At 34.3% G+C, this 19,863-nt stretch overlaps 1 protein-coding gene across 3 annotated transcripts in view; it reads right to left on the reverse strand.

The window, feature by feature from the left end:
* LOC136969953 (FERM domain-containing protein 4A-like) overlaps positions 1–19,607 on the reverse strand; it is a 94,992-nt gene extending 75,385 nt beyond the window's left edge. Inside the window, exons 1-2 of one of the 3 annotated variants that reach the window (XM_067264313.1) lie at positions 19,306–19,607; positions 1,651–1,752 (exon numbers count right to left, since the gene is read on the reverse strand). In XM_067264313.1, coding sequence (XP_067120414.1) covers positions 1,651–1,656 — 6 coding nt within the window. In that variant the 5' untranslated portion in view covers positions 1,657–1,752; positions 19,306–19,607. Of the gene's footprint in view, positions 1–1,650; positions 1,895–19,305 lie in introns of those variants that run through there. The other 2 variants (XM_067264295.1, XM_067264321.1) reach the window with 2 other exon arrangements.
* Between the last annotated feature and the right edge of the window lie 256 nt (positions 19,608–19,863).

A 19,863-nucleotide genomic window follows, 5' to 3' on the forward strand; every position in this document is an offset into this window, starting at 1 on the left:
AAATTTGTCGGTGTTTTTCCGTTTTTTTGTTTTTGTGTTTGATTTAATCCTAACTGTCGAAAATCGGTTGGCAAATAAAATAAAAATTTTAATCGAATCTCGTTATTCTTATATTCGAACCTTCACAGAGTTTACCAAGAGTACATCATTGTATACAACAGGGAGGGAGGAGGTCAAAGATCAAAAATGACTCAAAAACTGTACACATAATTAATGTACAGCCTCTTATGACAAATTCTAATTTGTTTCAAATTTCTCTTTTCTATGATAAGTAACTTTATTGTAATTTTCAAAGAGATCTAAGAAATTTTTTAAACAGAAATATCATTATTTTTACTTGATGTTTCAAAATAATAGTTTAGTAATAAATTATTTATGCAATTAACAATTAATTCATCAAAAATGCCTAATTTTTTTCTTTTTCGAAGAATGACGACTACTATTAATCACTACATAATGAAACTAACTGAAAATCAAAATACACTCAAACCTGTTTTTGTGCGGTCTTTTTTTGTGTGATTTTTTATATGTGCAATGTGTTTTGTGCAATTATTTTTGTGCAGTATACCAATTTGATTGAAATTCATATACCGCACACAAAAAATCACACAAAACAAATCGCACAAATAAAAAATCGCAGAAAAAAAGACCGCACAAAAACAGGTTTGAGTGTATGCATATTTTAGATTATATATAATAATAATTTTTGTATTTTTAGTTTTTGATTAAAATTATTTTGCATCTAAAATATTCTTTAAAACTATTTAACTTTCTTCACTTTGAAAATTTACAAAATTTTGTAAAAAAGATTCAAAATTTCTTTACAAACTTTTACTTCATTTTAACTTTTACAATGATATAATATGCAGTTGATGTACATAAAATTTGGATTTATACTTTAATATTTGTCAACATCTCTAACAGAGTTTTTAAAAACAAACTTCAAGGAATTAAAATATTAAATTAATTTAGGGAAATAAAACATTGTAAAAAAATATGAAAACTAATTGCTGACTTACCAAATTTGTTCCTATTTTTTGTACTTATAATTTTAATTTCTTTTTTAAATTTATGATTAAAGAGAGCACTTTGATATATACAGTAAATATATATATATATATATATATAAAGGGAATTAAGTATAAATTATTATGTAATAAGTTAGCATAACTATTACATAAAAATATTTATTACTATATTTTTCTATTTTATTCAATTTCATTTACAAAACAATGTATAAAATTATGTATTGAAATTACTATTTCTTAGATAGACAAAACAAATAATCTATAGTATTTACTGGAATATAAATATCTGAAATGTGAACAATGTAAATGTTATTCTAATCACTGTAATTTCCTGTGTATAATCTGCCGGCTTATCTACGTTTTAAAGCCGCTTTCAGAGCAGGTGTAGGCTTTGTTCAAGTAATTTTGCAAGTTATATGACACATTTGGGTTATATACAGGAAATTATAGTAATATTAATGAAAATAATTATATAACGATTTATAAATTATCTAATTAAAAAATCCTAAATAAAAATTTTCAGTTTTCTCTTACAAATATTAATATTTTTGATAAAAAGATATTTTTTATATACTCTTATTTTGTTTCTATTGAAAATAAAATTTATATAAAGTATACTTACCTTCATTTTGCAGATTTTGATAATTCGATCAAAAACATTAATAGAAATCAGTTTTTCTTACGATGTAGTAAATTGTGATAAAGCAGTTATTCGGCAGGAATTCTAGAAAAGTAGGCTTTTGTTTATATAACAACCTTTTCATCTTTTCACTCAATGTTTCTAATAAAATGTTTTATCAACTGTTTATTACCTAACATACTATTACTTTACTTTCAAAACAAAACCCAGAAAAGGCTAGTCATTACTATCAGACAGACTTTAATCCAATAAAGATAAAACAAATATTTGAATAACATTCATTCTCTAAAATGAAAACCACAAACTTTTTTTCGTTTCTATAAAGTTATGTGAAAATAAAATTAATACTGATAAAATGAATATAAAAAAAACGTTTTTAATTTCATCACAAAAATAAGTTCTAATTACTTAATTTATGTGTTAATGTTTTTATAAAAAGTTTTTTAAAAAAATCTTTAAAAATTCATTTGATTTTCAATTTAAAATATGCATATATCCCCCATACATACATACGAATATTCAATATTTTAAAATTTTTACTTACATTTACATTTAAAAATTTGTAATGATATGCATAAAATGGATTTAAGCTTATAAATGATTACAGTTTATATGAAAATAAAACAACAGATTTAATAAATAGCAGGCCTTTGGTTTTTAATTCATATACCAATTCGAATATCTGCCAGTTTGAAAATTTTGTAGCAATCTACCTTTCTTTGTTTTTTTTTTTGAGAAATTCTGAAAAATCCTACACTACATTCCTATCAAAAACATCTCTATAAAGCACTACTAATATGATGCTCTGGAAGTGGACCAGAACCACAAAAATGAATAAATTTTGTTCTCTTGTATGAATATAAGAAAAAAATAATAATATTTTGTAAAACTGCAAAAAAAAAAAAAACAAGAAAACTGCTATAAGAGGAAAAATAGAAATTTCATGTCCGTAAAAGGACACAATTGGAAGAAATTATCAGAAAAACTCTACTTCTCATATTAAAACAATAGTATGATGTAAGTCCTAAGATCAACCATATTCAATAGGGATCGAATTGACAATGTTGACTCATCCCACAATCTGAAGAACTCAGATTGCAGGATGAGTCAACATCAACTGTCAATTTGATACACTTAATCTTGTTACACCTAGTAATGAATGAAGACCAATGGAAAACGAAGGTGAATCGGATTGACATATCGAAATGTTCAATCTGAGACCTAAAAGTTATAAAAGTGGCAATTTCAAGGCCACAGAGAGCTTCTCGACCTACCTTGGCCATTGTGTACAACATTTTTAAAACAAATGGATATCCAACATCACCATCCCTACTACAAACTCGTCATCTCTCTCCCTCGTTCCAGCTGCAGTTCGCCACCCAACAATGCCCCGGGGCCGTCGACCTCGAGAAGAAGACCAGAGGACATAAATCTGCTCACAAATGGAAAACTTTGTTATTGTAATCATTTTTTTTGTACAATAAACCAGGTTAAACGTTTTGTAACTGGAGAGAGTTGTCTCTGTATTCAATACTCCCACATATGATTTGGAGCTACTCGGGAATCCTGCCCGTACGTACGGTTTGGCGACCTCACACTAAAATATATCAAATGACCAGAGATTAACAGTAAATTTTAAAGCTTACTCTCTTTGACAGACTTAAGATCTTATAGGAAATAAATAACTGTATTATGTTTGTCAAAGGATATTGGATGTTCTACATCCGAAAGGGCAGTGAGCATTACAATCTTGTTGAGTGCATAGAAAGTTCAAAGCTATGCTGGATGGCAAGGAAGACAAAAATTCATTTTGAAACAAACAAAAAAAATATGTATAAGAAATATATATGTTAGGCTCAAAGACCGAAAACATTCATTGAGTGAAAAAAACCAACCACAATGCATTCTGGTCTCTTTAAATCATCCACAATGCAAAATTCGCATCGTGGCTTTCATGATATTTGACTAGAATGCGTTGTGGTGATTAAGAAACGCCATAACGCGTTCTGAACGTTAGCTGAGGCAACCACGATACGACGGACAGGTTGAAATTGGTTCGAATGTTTTAGTTAGGGTGCCTGATGTTAATTGGGGACTGCATGTCCCCAGAAATGTTTTAGCTGTTGTTATGAGCATTAATCCATCAGGTCTCTGTCAGTTAGGAAACAAGGAAGATCTTCTTGATCGACTTTACGCTCATAATGAATTTACAATTTCTGATAGTTACTTTATTAACATTCAGGACGTATCCTCAACTTCATTAACACTTCACTCAGCATCCATGTTAACATTTGGAAGTAAACGAAGGTTTATAATGTGTCACTGTAAAAGATACTGTATTGATTAAAAAATGCAAATGTCACTCAAAGAACATAAAATGCAACTCGAAAGATCACGGTAATAGTTCTTGTAAAAATAAATCACTCTGCCACATTCTTGTTTCTCAGAAAAAAGACTGATTTAATAAAAGTTTCTGACAAAGTAATTATTTTTAGTAAATTAGTTGTTTGAAAATGTTGGCATCTCAAGCACCGCAACAGATTTTCAGGAATGATTAAATGTTGAAAAGTAACCAAGTATTACATTTCTGTATGTGGTGAATAATTTTGTTACCTACTTATATAAGATAATTGAAGATACATAAATCATAATGAAAAAGAAAGTTTTATTTTCTTATCATCACCTACTTATTAGTTAGTATCCAGAACTCGTAGTGGCTTTTAACCATAATAAATCCATTGCACAGTGGTTTTTAACTTTAGCAGCTGATTTTTATGTCATCGGATAGAATACATCTAACACCTACTAGTACAGTACATGTAGTTTAACCTTTAGCACTTTTAAGCAAAACAAAAAAAAACAAATGCATATTTTTCTCCAGACATTTTATTTCTATGAAATCTTTTTAAGTATGAAAATTAAATTTCTAGGAAAACTTGTAGAACTAATGTTATTCAGCATTAAAAATTGTAAACAAAAATGTTTTGAAGCTAGAACCCATATTTTAAAGTTACAAACCACTGTGCATTGTATCACCCTCTATTGTGGTTGCATCAACTAACGTTCAGAACAAGTTATGGCTTTTCTTAATCACCACTACACGTGGTCAAATATCATGAAAGCCACAATGCAAATTTCACTTTGTGGTCATTTTGAATTAGCCACAATGCAAATTTCACTTTGTGGTCATTTTGAATTAGCCACAATGCATTGTGGTCGTTTTTTCGCTCAATGAGCATTTTCGCTCTTTATAACATATATACTAAAAGTGGGAACTAGTCCAAAAAGTTTGGGAAACAGTGCTAAAGAGTATCATCAACATCAATAACGTTAAGAAATATCAACTTTTATGAAATAAATTTGGCAAAAACCTGCAGATTGACTATGTATACAGTATGATTTTGGAGAATTTGAGGAAGTGATAAAGATTGCAATTGAAATTACCTCAATTGCCTAGGACTTTGGGTTAACAATTTTGAGCCTAGTAATAGATTGAATTATTACAGAGCTATTCTTTGTGTCTGACAAATGTGAAAAAGGAGATTTAACAGCACAACTGACTCAGAAATAGCAATAGCAAAGATAGAAAAGTCCATTTTACAATCCAATCAACATAAAATTCTAATTGGTATTGATAGATATCTTACAGATTAGGTAATATTGAGGAGTATTGCAGCTTTGTCATCATATTCTGTAAGGAAGGAAACATCAAGCATGATAAGGTAACTCTTTTTTATTTTTATAGGGAATATGAAGTTCCAATTAATCCAAAGACAGTAGATGATCCAGTTGACACTGACAACTCATAGTTTTTCTCTAGCCAATAATGACTAGTCATTCATATTTTATTACAGAATAAATATACCAGTAATATAAATTTATGTATCTAATGTTTATATTTAATATATAAAGATTTTTTTTTGAATATTTACAAAAATGTGTCAATTTTTGTAAACCTGAAACACACTCCATTCGAAAACATTATAATTTATCTTTTATTTCTGCCAATTTGATATAAGCCAAATTCTACAGAATAACAACCCTGATGTTGTTGGCATATGTTTATTATTATTACACTTTATGTTGTAATACTAAAGTTTCAATATTTATTTAATTTATTCGTTTAATTTATTTATCTGTTAGTTGGTAATACTTGATCTGTTCACTGTTTTTTTTATGAAATGGTATGTTGTACCATTTCACAGAAAAATGGGTGAAAACTTTTATTATAACGGTTATCAAGATTAGTAAAGATCATGAGGCCATTAACCTCCTGTATGAAGCTTCCTCAAGGCCTTTGAATATGATAGTGTGGCTGTACGCCATATTTTTGTACATATGAATTTTAGATTTAATTAGTTTTAATAATTTTCTCTCCTTCTTAACCCTTCTTTCTAATTTCCTTTGTCCATTGTTCTGGCTTCTGGGAACGCGGGCTTCCCACTCCCCACCCACCAGGGGGTCGTGTGGAACAAAGAGTTCGAGTGGAGGACGAGTAAAATCTGGGTCATCGAAGAGTCACTTTTTCTCCGGCCGGACACGAGGAAGCACGGACGAGAACGGCGAGCTCGTGAGACGGAATTCTACGAGGGCCGAATAGAGAGCCGTGAGGTGAGGATCCGGACCGTAGAGTCAAAGACACTGACAAGAAATTATCCTAAAAGGTATTTTTACAACGTTGACGAACCCAGAGATACGCAGAATAAACCACCAGCCGGAATCGGAGTTCAGCGAGAACAAGGGTACCCCACTATCCTATCAATTCTTCTCACTTCCTACTTTTATACTTTTCTATCCTTTTAGGTTTAAGTTAGTTAAGAATCGCGCGGGTTTTATTGTTACAATCGGACAACAAGAGAAGTTGGACTGAGGGAATCCACAAAGAACTTATTTGTATATATTATTAATCGCGAAATTAAATTTGTTTTAATTGAATTCACGTGTCTGTGTATTCCTATCGCGCTTCACACTTTACATTGGCGTCCGCGACAGGATTCCCTCCTCGTTGATCCAATTCTCTGTATAGCTGTACTGATTATCAGCCATCGTTGTAAGTTATATGGAGGACAAAGGTACTCCCAGTATGAGTTTGGTGGCAGAAAGCCACAGTGAGAACCCCCCACTCGTGGTTACTGGATTCTTAGGGATGATCCCCACTTTCTCAAATTCGCCTAACGACACGGTAAATATAAATCAACTATTTAGAACCATTGATAATGTGGCTAAGTTAGCCCAATGGGGGGACGAGGTTAAGGTGGCTGCGTTGCAAGCTAAACTAAAAGGTGAACCATTAAACACTTTCTTTTGTTTATTGGAGCAATCGCCTGCACCAACGTTTAAGGAAATTGAGCAAGATCTAATTAAATGTTTCCAGAAGCACGAAGGGAAAGGAAGGGGCTTACTCGATCAATTACTAAATTTGAGGCAAGGAGGAAAGGAATTAGTCAGTGAGTATATCATTAGGACTAAAACCATAATGTCTAGGGCTATCCGGAGTAACCCAAATATCGTGACATTCAAAGATGAGATTATCAAGGAGAGGTTCATCAGGGGATTAGATATAAGTATCCGAAGTCACGTATGTCGCAGGGAACCTGCTACCTTAGAGAAAGCTTTCGAATGCGCTGAAAGGGAGGAAGAGCTAGAAAAGGAATGTAGTAATCCTAGAGACCTCAAAACGGTCTGTTATAACTCCCAAAGCGAAGTGGGTGCTGAATGTACTAGTCCTGAAGTAAACCCTGACAAGACTCCAAAAAATGAGGATCGGTTAGCCAATTTAGAAAAAGGGTTGAAAACCCTGTTCGAAATAGTTTCCAAGATGGCCGAAAACTCGACCCAGACTACTAAGTCGCCTAATATTAACAGCAGACTTTGTTTCGTTTGCAATAGCCCAAATCACTTGGCTAGGAAATGCCCCAAAAGAAATAGTCAGGATTTAAACTAGTCCGGGAACCTGATCAGGGTCAGTGTCGTGTTCCCATCCTCATCTTTAAACTGACCGAATTTTCACGTTCGGAGAGGGGACTCCCATTAATATGTGGCAGGGTAGTGGGGGTAGAGATTAAATTCTTAATTGACTCTGGTGCGGAAAGGTCTTTAGTTGATATAGCGCTGACTCAAAACGCGAAATTGGCTAAGTCCTTCCAGGTTGCAAGAAGGGGTGAGATCACCCATATCAGAGGTATCAACGGCACAAGCTCCACATGTAAGGAAGTCCTAAAGGGATCGATAAGCTACAAGGATGAGATAATACCCGCTTCCCTTTGTTGTATGGAATTCCCGGATATGCTAGAATACCAAGGGATCTTGGGGATGGATGTCATCAACTCAATCCCGTCATTGATAATTGATGGATGTACATTCATCAGTCGTGAAGCTAGAGTATTGAACCATAGTCCTCGCCCATCGATCATGTATTTCGATTGCTTAAGTAGTACTCTGGTTGGCACCGCCATAACTCCAGGAACTACAAAAATGAATGACGAAAATCAGGTGACTCGCGTCCTCGATAAGTATCCCGGTTTGTTTTCGGAGGGGGTCGAAGATTTGAAAGGCACCGATCTTTTTATGCACAGCCCTGAAATAGACACTAACCGGGTAATCAATACCCGTCAATACCGTATTCCGAATTGCTACCTTGCCGAGTTAAAAAAATTGACTGATGCATATCTTAAGGCAGGCATCATAGAGGAAAGCCATTCGGAATGGAATTCCCCCATCCATATTGTGAAGAAAACCTCGGGTGAAATCAGAATGACTTTGGACTTACGTAGGATTAATGACATAACGAAACCACAGGTGTTCCCGCTAAGTAGGGTGGACGAAATACTCACGACCTTCCATGGTAGCAAATACTTTTCCGTAATAGACCTCAAATCCGGTTACTTCCAGATCCCGCTTGACCCCAAGGTTAGGCATATATTTGCATTCACTACCCCTTGGTCCAAATATCAATTAACGCGTATCCCACAAGGGGGGAAGAACAGCGGTCGGTTCTTTCAATATTGTATGTCACGTCTCCTCGCCCCCTTCATCGGAAACAAATGTTATGTATTTCAGGATGATATCATCCTTTTTTCCCCTTCTCTGGAGGAGCATTTAAAACTTCTTGATCAAGTGATAGGGATCTTACATAAGGCAAATCTGAAGCTCCACCCTACCAAAAGCAAATTTTGTGTTAGAGAAATTAAATATTTAGGTCACATCATTAGTAGTGATGGTATATACCCTGACCCAGGCAACGTCGAAGCAATTAAGGAATGTAAAACCCCGCGTAATGTCAAAGAGGTTCGCAGTTTCCTCGGAATGGTCGGTTTTTTCCGCAATTTCATCCCCAATTTTTCCGAGATGGCGCTGCCCATGACTGAACTAACAAAAAAGGGGAAACATTTTGTTTGGGACAGTAATTGTCAGTCCAAGTTTATGAGGTTCAAGGAAGTTTTATCAAACCCCCCCCTTTTGGCACACCCAGATTTCTCTTCTCCGTTTGTGCTATATACCGATGCCTCTGATAGTTGGCTAGGTGCCGTTTTGGGACAGCAACGGGATGAAGGCGTGGTCCCACTCGGATATTATAGCAGGAAGTTTAGGGGACCGGAATTGAGGTATTCAACGATCGAGAAGGAGTGCCTTGCGATTATTCTCTCTCTCCGGCACTTCAAATCGATAGTTCTAGGTCACGAAGTTTCTGTATATTCGGATCATAAGCCCTTATCTTACTTGAGGAGTATGAATAATCACAACGACAGATTAATGAGATGGGCCTTAGAATTGACGAATTACGATGTTACGATAGCTCATGTTAGGGGTAAACACAATCCGGTGGCCGACCTTTTGTCACGCCCGATATGTTGCGGAGAGAGACCTAACTTGGTCAACCAGTGTTTAGATGTGCATAGTCCCAGTTTCCACCATAGAGTAGTGGAATCACAAATGAAAGACGATTTTTTAAAAAAAATGAAACTAGGTCTTGCGAAGGCTCAAAGGAACATGCATCAGGGTCTTGCCGGAAAGGGTGTCCAGCCAGAATTCCAGTTGGAAGGAGGTGTGTTAGTCCACATTAAACCGGGAAGATATGGACTATATAACTGGAAGCGGATATGTGTAGGTCAGAAAATGGGTGAAGAGGTTGTTAGAGCGTTCCATGAGTCTGGCCTTGGGGGGCACTTGGGCATAGAGAAGACTTGTAATACCGTTGACAGGCATTACTACATACGGGGTCTACAATCGGTAGTCCGATCGGTAGTGAGGGTGTGTAGGACATGTCAGAGGTTTAATTTACACAAGGGAAAGGAGCCGTTCCAAGAAACAGAGTTAGCTGGCTTCCCTTTTCAGAAGGTAGCTATAGATATAGTCGGCCCACTCATGGTTACTCCCAGCGGAAATCGGTACATTCTATCTATCATTGACGTTTTCACCAGGTATTCTGAAGCAATTCCTATTAAGGACCAGACTGCAAAGAACGTTGCAGACGCCATATTCCAGCATGTGATATGCCGTTACGGTTGCCCCGAAATTATTATCTCAGACCGGGGGGCTAATTTCACTTCTTCCACGTTTCAGGAATTATGTGGCATACTCCGTATCAAACATAAAATCACTACTGCTTACCGTCCGTGTGCGAACTCGGTTTGTGAGCGGTTTAATAAGTCTATATGTAGTATTATAGCTCGGATCTCCAGAGGAAGTAATGGGAAGTGGGATGAGCATCTTGCTCAGGCAGTGTTTGCTTATAATAACGCCACTCATGCATCCACCGGCGAATCCCCTGCCTTCCTTCTCTTCGGTTTTGACCCCAGGTTACCTCAGGTCTTTCCGACGGGCGTGCCGGCCCACCATAATTTGCATGATTATCGGAGGGAGCTGTTAGAAAAATTGAACACTGTTCGTAACTTGGCTTATTCACGGAGCAGGCAAAACAACTTAAAGAATAGGGAGCGGTGCAATATAAAAAGGAAAGGGCGTGGCTTTAGTGTTGGTGAGAGAGTGTGGCTGTTACGCAAGCACCAGGGTAGGAAGTTCGGAAAATTTTCCCCTAAGTATTCGGGTCCTTTCCGTATTACGAGAATTTTAGGTCCAGTAACCGCAGAGTTGGGTGGTAGTGATGGAAAGAAAAATTGTATTGTGCATTTCGATCGTTTGAAACCATATTATTCATATGCTGTATATAAAGGTCGAAACCATTACCGACCCAACAACAATGATTCCCCGGATATGTCTGATGATGATGGAGGTGATGAGATTGCATTACAGTACAGGAGACAGCCGATGATACCTATCAGGCGGCAAGAAGACGATGCATCACCAGAGAATCCCCTTGAATCGGATGACGAGCATCAAGCTGTTCCCGCAAGCGAGGGTCGATACCACCTTCGGAAAAGGAGAGTAGATTACTACAAACTCCATCATGGACTTTGAGCCTTTCCGATGGGGCGTATGTGGCTGTACGCCATATTTTTGTACATATGAATTTTAGATTTAATTAGTTTTAATAATTTTCTCTCCTTCTTAACCCTTCTTTCTAATTTCCTTTGTCCATTGTTCTGGCTTCTGGGAACGCGGGCTTCCCACTCCCCACCCACCAGGGGGTCGTGTGGAACAAAGAGTTCGAGTGGAGGACGAGTAAAATCTGGGTCATCGAAGAGTCACTTTTTCTCCGGCCGGACACGAGGAAGCACGGACGAGAACGGCGAGCTCGTGAGACGGAATTCTACGAGGGCCGAATAGAGAGCCGTGAGGTGAGGATCCGGACCGTAGAGTCAAAGACACTGACAAGAAATTATCCTAAAAGGTATTTTTACAACGTTGACGAACCCAGAGATACGCAGAATAAACCACCAGCCGGAATCGGAGTTCAGCGAGAACAAGGGTACCCCACTATCCTATCAATTCTTCTCACTTCCTACTTTTATACTTTTCTATCCTTTTAGGTTTAAGTTAGTTAAGAATCGCGCGGGTTTTATTGTTACAATCGGACAACAAGAGAAGTTGGACTGAGGGAATCCACAAAGAACTTATTTGTATATATTATTAATCGCGAAATTAAATTTGTTTTAATTGAATTCACGTGTCTGTGTATTCCTATCGCGCTTCAAGGCCTTGAATATGATAGTATATTGGAGTAGACTTTCTTAGTAAATTTCTGTCCATTCTCAGTGACATAAAGGTAGCATTTGAGAACTATAATGATCCCTACAGAGACTATGGATTTTATGTAAACTGTGCTAAGATAAATAAATACCAATGAAACTATTGTTGAAATGACAGACTTATTGCATGTGAAGAAACCTCATTGGGAGAGAATCAAAACCCTAATAAAAGAGAACATTGAGGTCTTTGCATCAGATGTGAGGAACTTACTGGCACTTCCAAGTTCGTGCATAAATAGATAATTGTTAATACTAAAGTAGTAAATATGAGATAGTATCGTATCTTAAATTGTCATTTAAGCAAGCTGAGAAGATTGATGCAAATTTTTTTAAAAAATTGGCATTTGTGAGGAGAGCTCCTCATAATGGAATTCTCCCATCCATGTCATGTCGAAGGAATCTGGCAAAATAAGGGTAACCTTAGACCTCTGGAAGGTCAATGAGCTGACTACAGGGGGAACCTGTGAGTATGAGCTGACTACAGGGGGAAATCCTTTAGTTTCCAGTCAGGGATGACCTAGGGGCACTCACGTATGTGGGTGGTAGCGTGGGAGGCAGAGAATACAAGGTGCCTTTACAAAACTGTTTATTAGTTAAAAGTTGCACTTACATCAGGTAACTATGAATCCGAGTAACAGAAGGAAGCCTCAAAGTTCCTGCTGATCTGGATTCAGTCCTCAAGATGTTATGATTGGGCAGCCCCAGAGCAGCAACAACTTTTTGATGCAGGTCCAGTCAGGTTAACTTCATTAAACTTTGAAAGGAAGGCAACGACACTGAGCAGAGAAGACAGCACTGGGAGCAGAATGACCACAAGGACAACCGACTTATTGTCCTTGAACATCACGTCTTATATATACTTTTCATCCCATAATCTTCCTTCAATTGGCTGGACTTCCCCTTCCTTCCTCCCTGATTGGTCTCTAACCTGTCTCCAGGTGGAAATTGAGACCAGTTCATGTCACGAGAAAGGTCTACCCGAGGCAGTCTATTTGACACCATTCCTCGACTTTGGCCAGGATTACCAATAAAACTAAGACACCCACACTCATATTTTCTCATGTCATTTCCTTCTATTTCATTTTAGAATATTAATACTTTTTTCTTACCTCTTTTGTTTATCAATCCTTCTCCTTTTCGCCACTGTATGAGCAACGGTAAAGTCTGGTGTCGCCAACTTGACACAGGTAAACTTGACACCTCCAGAATCGGCTGTTTGTTGCCGCATCACATTAATCATTCATTACAATTTTTATAAACCCTTTTTAGGTTTGAACTAAATCCAGGGCCTCACAAACCCAATAATTCCCAATGGCCTACATAGACAACATGTTGGAGAAATGCCATGGTAGCAAAGTTTTCTCCATACTAGATCTTAAATCCAGCTTTTTCCAAATCCCTATCGATTTATCAGCTCGCCATATATTTGCTTCCTCCACTCCATGAAGCAAGTATCAAATGTGTCCACTTCCCCAGGAAGCAAAAATCAGCAGGAGGTATTTTCAATATACAATGACTCATTTGCTATGAAAATACATAGGAATAAACTGCTAGGTACTTCAAGATGATATTGTCATATTTTCCCCATCAATTGATGAACATATGGAGGTATTAGAGGATATACTTTTAATCATCAATGACACAAATCTCAAATTAAACCCTAAGTGCAAATTCCTAGTTGACAAGGTTCGTTACTTAGGTCACCTAATCGATAAGGAAGGTATCCACCCTGATCCCAAGAACACTGACGCAATAGTTCAAATGGGAGCTCCTAAAAACACAATTGATATTAGAAGTTTCCTTGGTACAATAGGATTTTTCCAAACATTTATCCCTAATTTCTCCCAAGTGGACCTGCTCCTTACCAAGTTGACAAAAAAACACAAAAAATTCAGATGGGAAAAGTGCCACCAGGATAGTTTTGACCAATTGAAAAACTTCATCACTTGGCCACTTATTATTGCCCATCCTGATTTTAATCAGTCATTCTTCTTACATGCAGACGCTTCCAACAAATGTTCTGGTACCATCCTCAAACAATGAAGAGGCAAAGATTTGTTTCCGGTGGGATACTTTGGCCACAAATTCCAAAGTGCAGAATTAAACTACTCTATGATTGAGAAAGGGTGTCTTGCTATTGTCCTTGCCCTCCACCATTTCCACTATTCTAGGCCAACATACATTGATCTATTCCGACCACAAGCCTTTATCATATTTGAAGAACATGAAGAATCGTATCAAAAGATAATCATCAGCATCATAATGTTAATCTAAAAAGAGTGATACCTCCTGAATTCCAATTAGACAGACATAATCTTATCCACATGAAGCTGTAAATGGATCCACATGAAGCTGTACAGGACAGGAGAAATAAGATGGACTTGTGTTGGGAAGGATGCCGTACATGAAGTTATAAAAAACTTTTATAGTTAATCCTCTAGCAGGACATTGGGGATGAGAGAGAACCCTGAAACTTATTAGCCAGTACTATTATAGTGCAATGCCGTGCATTGTAATGAAAAATATGCTTATATTTGCAACATCATCGTAATAAGTATTATAACATAATTTTCATATTGAATAGCTTTTGTAAGATTAATATTTAAAGTAAAAAAAGATTTAAGGTATATTCTATTTGTGTTGATAATATCAGTGCATCCATTTAGAAACTATTCATATTATCATCATATATTTGTTACTATACTAGGACAGAGCCACAGGGGGCTTACAGGGACTTAAATTCTTCCCATTGACAAAAAGAAATTAAAATTTATTCACGTGAACATTGTTTCTAAAAATATTTTTGATTGCAAAATATGGTTAACCAATCATAATACAAGTGTCTTGGGCATATTAATAAAAGGTACTTATAATTATTCAAATAAATATTTTTGACTTCTGAGTAAGCCCTTTGGGTTGACTTCTGGATCCACCACTGGCTATACTGTTTATTAAAATTAATACAAAATAAATCAATGGATGCATCTAGGTGACAAGCAGCAGAGTTGTTGACAAGGAAGTTCGAGATTTTTCCCCAGAGAAAACTTGGAAACCCTATAGTGGTTCCTACCCCTATAAATTAATGTTATTTTTACTAACTAAAAATTCTTAAGTCTGCTTTTATTAATAAAGAAACATTCTACATATTTCATTTGTTCAAACAAAATGGCAAAAAAGCCCACTAAAGAGCTACAGGATCTACTAAGGAGCTAAAGGTGCCTGCTCAATCTCCAGACTCCATACAAGCTCTCAACAGCCCCGGAAAGCAGCTAAGGAATAACAGCTCATTTCATATGAAACAGAATCAGTCATTGGCTGCTTACCACCTAGATGTGTCCTATTTTACCATTGAGTTCTGTTTCTCATAGCCATCAACAAATCAAGCAAACATGAATTTTTTAATATTAATATTTAGTTTTTAAATATTACATTTATATCCTTTACAGTTTTTATAGCAATGATTCTTAATCTTCTTAAAGTGATGCCCTGTTTTGTAAAAAAATTTTTGTGACCCCTCACAGTTTCAGAACCACTATTTTAGTAAAAGATGTCAATCTAATTTGAAGGCTTCATGTTCTTTTCTTACTGATCTCAAGTTAAAAAATATAGCCAAATATTTTTTCAAACATTATATCTCTGGATTATTTGATTTAATATTTTTATTTTAATTAAAACAAATTTTAATTAAAAGCTAATGTACCCCGTACCACTGTCATAACAACACAACATCTATGATTATGTTTTTACAGTTAAAATTATATGTCCTAATTTATAAAGCAATAAGTAAATAAATTAAAAATAAATTTATTTTTTAGAACTTTTCTATGTTAACAAATTGAAAAATATGCTAAAAGAATAGATGATCAGTCAGGAGACAGTTATGCTTAAATAGAAAATAGTCAATGGATATCATAAATTCATTATTTTAATAGCTTAGCTTAAGTTATGTGTTATGATATATATCAACCTTTCCTTAATTTGATCAAAAAAGTTCAATTTTATTGATATATTTCAACTTCCATTCAAGTTTAACACAAACATTCAATTCAAATTTCTAGCAAAGTAAATTAAGCTTAAAACAATAGGGTTAACAATAATGAAAACTTTATATCTTAAGATTTCCATTTATATTTTAGATAGACAATCTGTGAATATCATGGTGGCATGCATTTGTGTATAGTCAGCACAACTAGAATTGGCCATTGGATTGATTCATTTTAGTGTGCTATAGTGAAGATTGATAAGATGACATATTTCTCTTTTTTTTGGTAATTTGTAATCAAAAATTTTTAATAAATATAAATATTTAATAGATAATAATGCTGATATAATTAACCACATTAACTAAAATTAACCATGGCATTCAACCCCGTTTCAAGACAAAGTGAAGCCCAAAGGAATTTATGTGCATTCATAAACAATTCTATCAACCTCTTAAAGATGCAAAAATGAACCAACCCAAGGACCAACTCTACCTGTGCTGACTACTTTTTTTGCAATCTTTCTCAATTTCTTAGTGTTATGGCATATATATTAACAAAAACATTTGAAAGAAAGCACAAGTGGAGATGTATCCATACTAAACCTCACAAAAAATTCCTGATGATTAAACTGGATTCAATTTCAAGTACCTCACAGCACAGATACCTTAGCCCCAGCCCATAGTTACAGGGCATTTTTAGGCTTTACCCCCTCAAAATTATTCTGTATCTCTTTTTTGTTTATCAGTCTATCAAACAATGTGACCAATTCTTTATTTATTTAAATTAAAATTTTAACAATCTAGTCCATTTTCACTTAAACTATATGATGCCAACTAGAATGCACTATGCACCTGACCTTTGCATCTTAATGTTGCCAGGTGCCTCCTCACAGAAAAAGTCTGGCTACAGGATTGCCTTAGCTTCTTAACCAGTACTTCTATACTATTATTATGACAATTTGACCAAAACGTCTAAAGTCCTTCAGAAATAAACAACAAATATGTTGTACAATCTGGTGTTTTGAGTTCCGCAGTTTTCAAAATCAGAATCGATCGTCATCACGCAACACAAGTAATCTGTAAGAGCCAAGAATTGTGGCTTGTCACCAAGGAGCGACAATGGATATGCCATTGTGTTGTATGATGACGACGAATTCTGATGTTGTACAATCATCAGCATATTCAGAAATAAAAGTGTAGAAGAATAAAATTAAATATAATTATAGCAATTTCAATTTTATCAGTTTTTATTGTTACAAGTAACTCTTTTTTTTTTCATATACCAAGTTGGAACATCTGTATTTATCATATTTGATTCTACCACAATTCTGCTCACATTTTATTACTGATACTTAATATCTGTTCTGTGGTATAATAATATAATGTTCTGTAATAATAACAAGATTATTATAGCAAGTTATATATTCATAGAACAAGCAAAATTAATCACTTTGATATAGTATTTTGTGAAGTTTCCTTTCACGATGTTTTACACTTTCATAGTAAATTCAATAGACATGGATTGATAAGGTGATTGAAGCATCTAGCCTATCACTCCAGGTAATCAGTATGAAATCTGGATCAACAACTCCTCAGGAATTTTTCACGAATGATAAGTCACGGTTATGTCTGGCCGCAATCCTCACCACCCGGTTGCCACCATCGTTGGCCTGGCCAAACCCACGATGGACACGATTAAAAAAGGTTCACTTAGAATCCACAGAGAAGAAAGATGAAAAAAACTAACCATATTAATAAAAAACTATATCTAGATATACCAGAATATAATTTTTAAGATAACATTGGTCGATCATCTGTTTAAAATGAAATTTTGAATGCTTAGAAATGAATATGTGGAATAGTTCAGGGTTTTTAGGTTTCCCTATTAAAATTTAATACTCACACTTCATGAATAAAGCAAATGGAATGCTAACAAATTTAATAAACTACTTTTTTCTTCTACATGGATTCATATAGCATACATTTTTATTGTTTAAGAGCATTCGTGTTGTCATCTTTTAATAAAACGTTTAATTTCGGAATATTTTAAAAATTTATCCAAAATGTATTTGCCACTTTTTAATTATTTTATTTTCCAACATTTCCAATGAATTAAAATATGAGTAAAGTTTACCAGTACTGTATAATATTGGTAAATTTTAAATATTTTAGAAAATAAATTATAAATACACTTCACAATTAACATTAAAAAACATGAATAAGAATTTTTACAATTAAAATTTGATAAAATATTGAAATTTACATTGATAAAATTCATAACAGAACTTTATTGATTTTTTAGTATTTTAAACTGATTTTATTTATCCTTGATTAAAACATCTCAAAGTCCACTCAAATGGTATTCATTCTATTATATTCTGAAATTGATATAACCTATTTCATATTGTCATAATAAATGCAATGTAAATAGTGCTGAAAGTAAGCACCCTGTGTGGTTATATTGTTATACTACCCCCTAAATTGATTTAAAGGATCCAACAATCAGAAATATATATATATATATATGGCCTATATTTATTTTAAAATGCTTCTATTTAAAATAACGTTTTTATTCCCGTCATATATTATCCATTTATCTATTTTAATCGGTTTAATATTTAAAACAATTCTAATATAATTCTATAATGAATTAAAAACAATATTTTAAATTAATTTATCAAACATAAATACAAGTTCTTATATAAAAAAGATTTTAATGATTTAACAATTAATCTTTTAATTATTTAAAACTAATTTGAGTAGGAGTTACTTTTAGGTCATTCATTCACATATTTATATATTGTTAAAGTAATTAAAAGTAACTTCTCCTCTAATTTATTCTGTTGTTTAAGTTAATAAGGGTCGTTTTCCAGATTAGATCTTAAGTAATATGGTCTAAATAACATGAAAATATGTATTTCCAATTCATCTTAATGGAAAAAACTGACAGGTTCTTCTCTTATGATCACTAAATTTATAATTTTATTTTTATCTAAACAACAATATGCCTTTAAATAGTTTTAAATGATCACAGTAACAAGTTTAAAAAAAACACTTCAGACTTTTATATATTTAGTTCTAATTTTTAATTAATAAACTGATAAATTTTTAAAAAGGAACTGAATATGTTGTGTGTGATTTATTAATGGGGATTGTCCTGCCTATTTGATTTATCCAAAGAATAATAGGAAATACATTCGAGTTAGTGAAGCGATTCCGCGAAAACTACAACATTCCTCTTAACCGATTCACCTTGAAATTAACATAAATTGTATTGAACAATGCGCAATGAAATTTCAATAACATAAATATTTTCGCCTACTGTACTGTACATTATTAAAATTACATATATAATCAGATAAATAATTCTTATAATATAGATTTTATTTAACTTACATGCGTCGAAACCGTACAGTTTTGTATGTATTTTCGCGTAATTTATAACAGCAAATAACGATTTGGCACAGTTATAAAGTTAAATAAAGAGAAAAAGAATGATAAACTTACGTTTCCAGTTATATTTAGAAGCATAGAATGGTTTTTTTTATCCATAATTCAATCCGCGAAAGGGACATATCCACATACATATTAAACAGTAATCGACAACTAAAAATAATTCCATATGGGAAGTTGCGGCAGTGTGAACGGACAAGTTCTTTTTTTTCCTTCTTCTTCTTCTTCTTCTCCCGCTTGAACTTTTGACAGTTGTTTCAGTTGTTTCTTGCGCATGAACGGAAGTTTATCTGGAAAGTTCACTTTTCTGTCCCGACAGGAAACCATTGAGTTGATTCGTTTTCGAGATAACCGGCTAATGGACTCGGTTAATTAGGCAACAATCGGTTGTATACAATCGGTTGCGCTTTTAGTCAATGCAGTTTTGCGATATGTTCTTAGTTATTTATTTTGTTTTTCCATTGTTTAGTTTATCAATAGGTAACACGGTTTTCTTAATTGGCATAACCTGTTTCGATTAAGAAATATTGTTTTTATACACTAGGAAGCACGTAAAATATAAGTTAACTTACACGTTCTTACACCTGCTCGAGTGAAAGTAAAAAGTTATGA

Source organism: Centruroides vittatus, unplaced genomic scaffold (genome assembly GCF_030686945.1).
Source record: "Centruroides vittatus isolate TY-2023 unplaced genomic scaffold, ASM3068694v2 contig_1042, whole genome shotgun sequence".
Classification (NCBI taxonomy): domain Eukaryota; kingdom Metazoa; phylum Arthropoda; class Arachnida; order Scorpiones; family Buthidae; genus Centruroides; species Centruroides vittatus.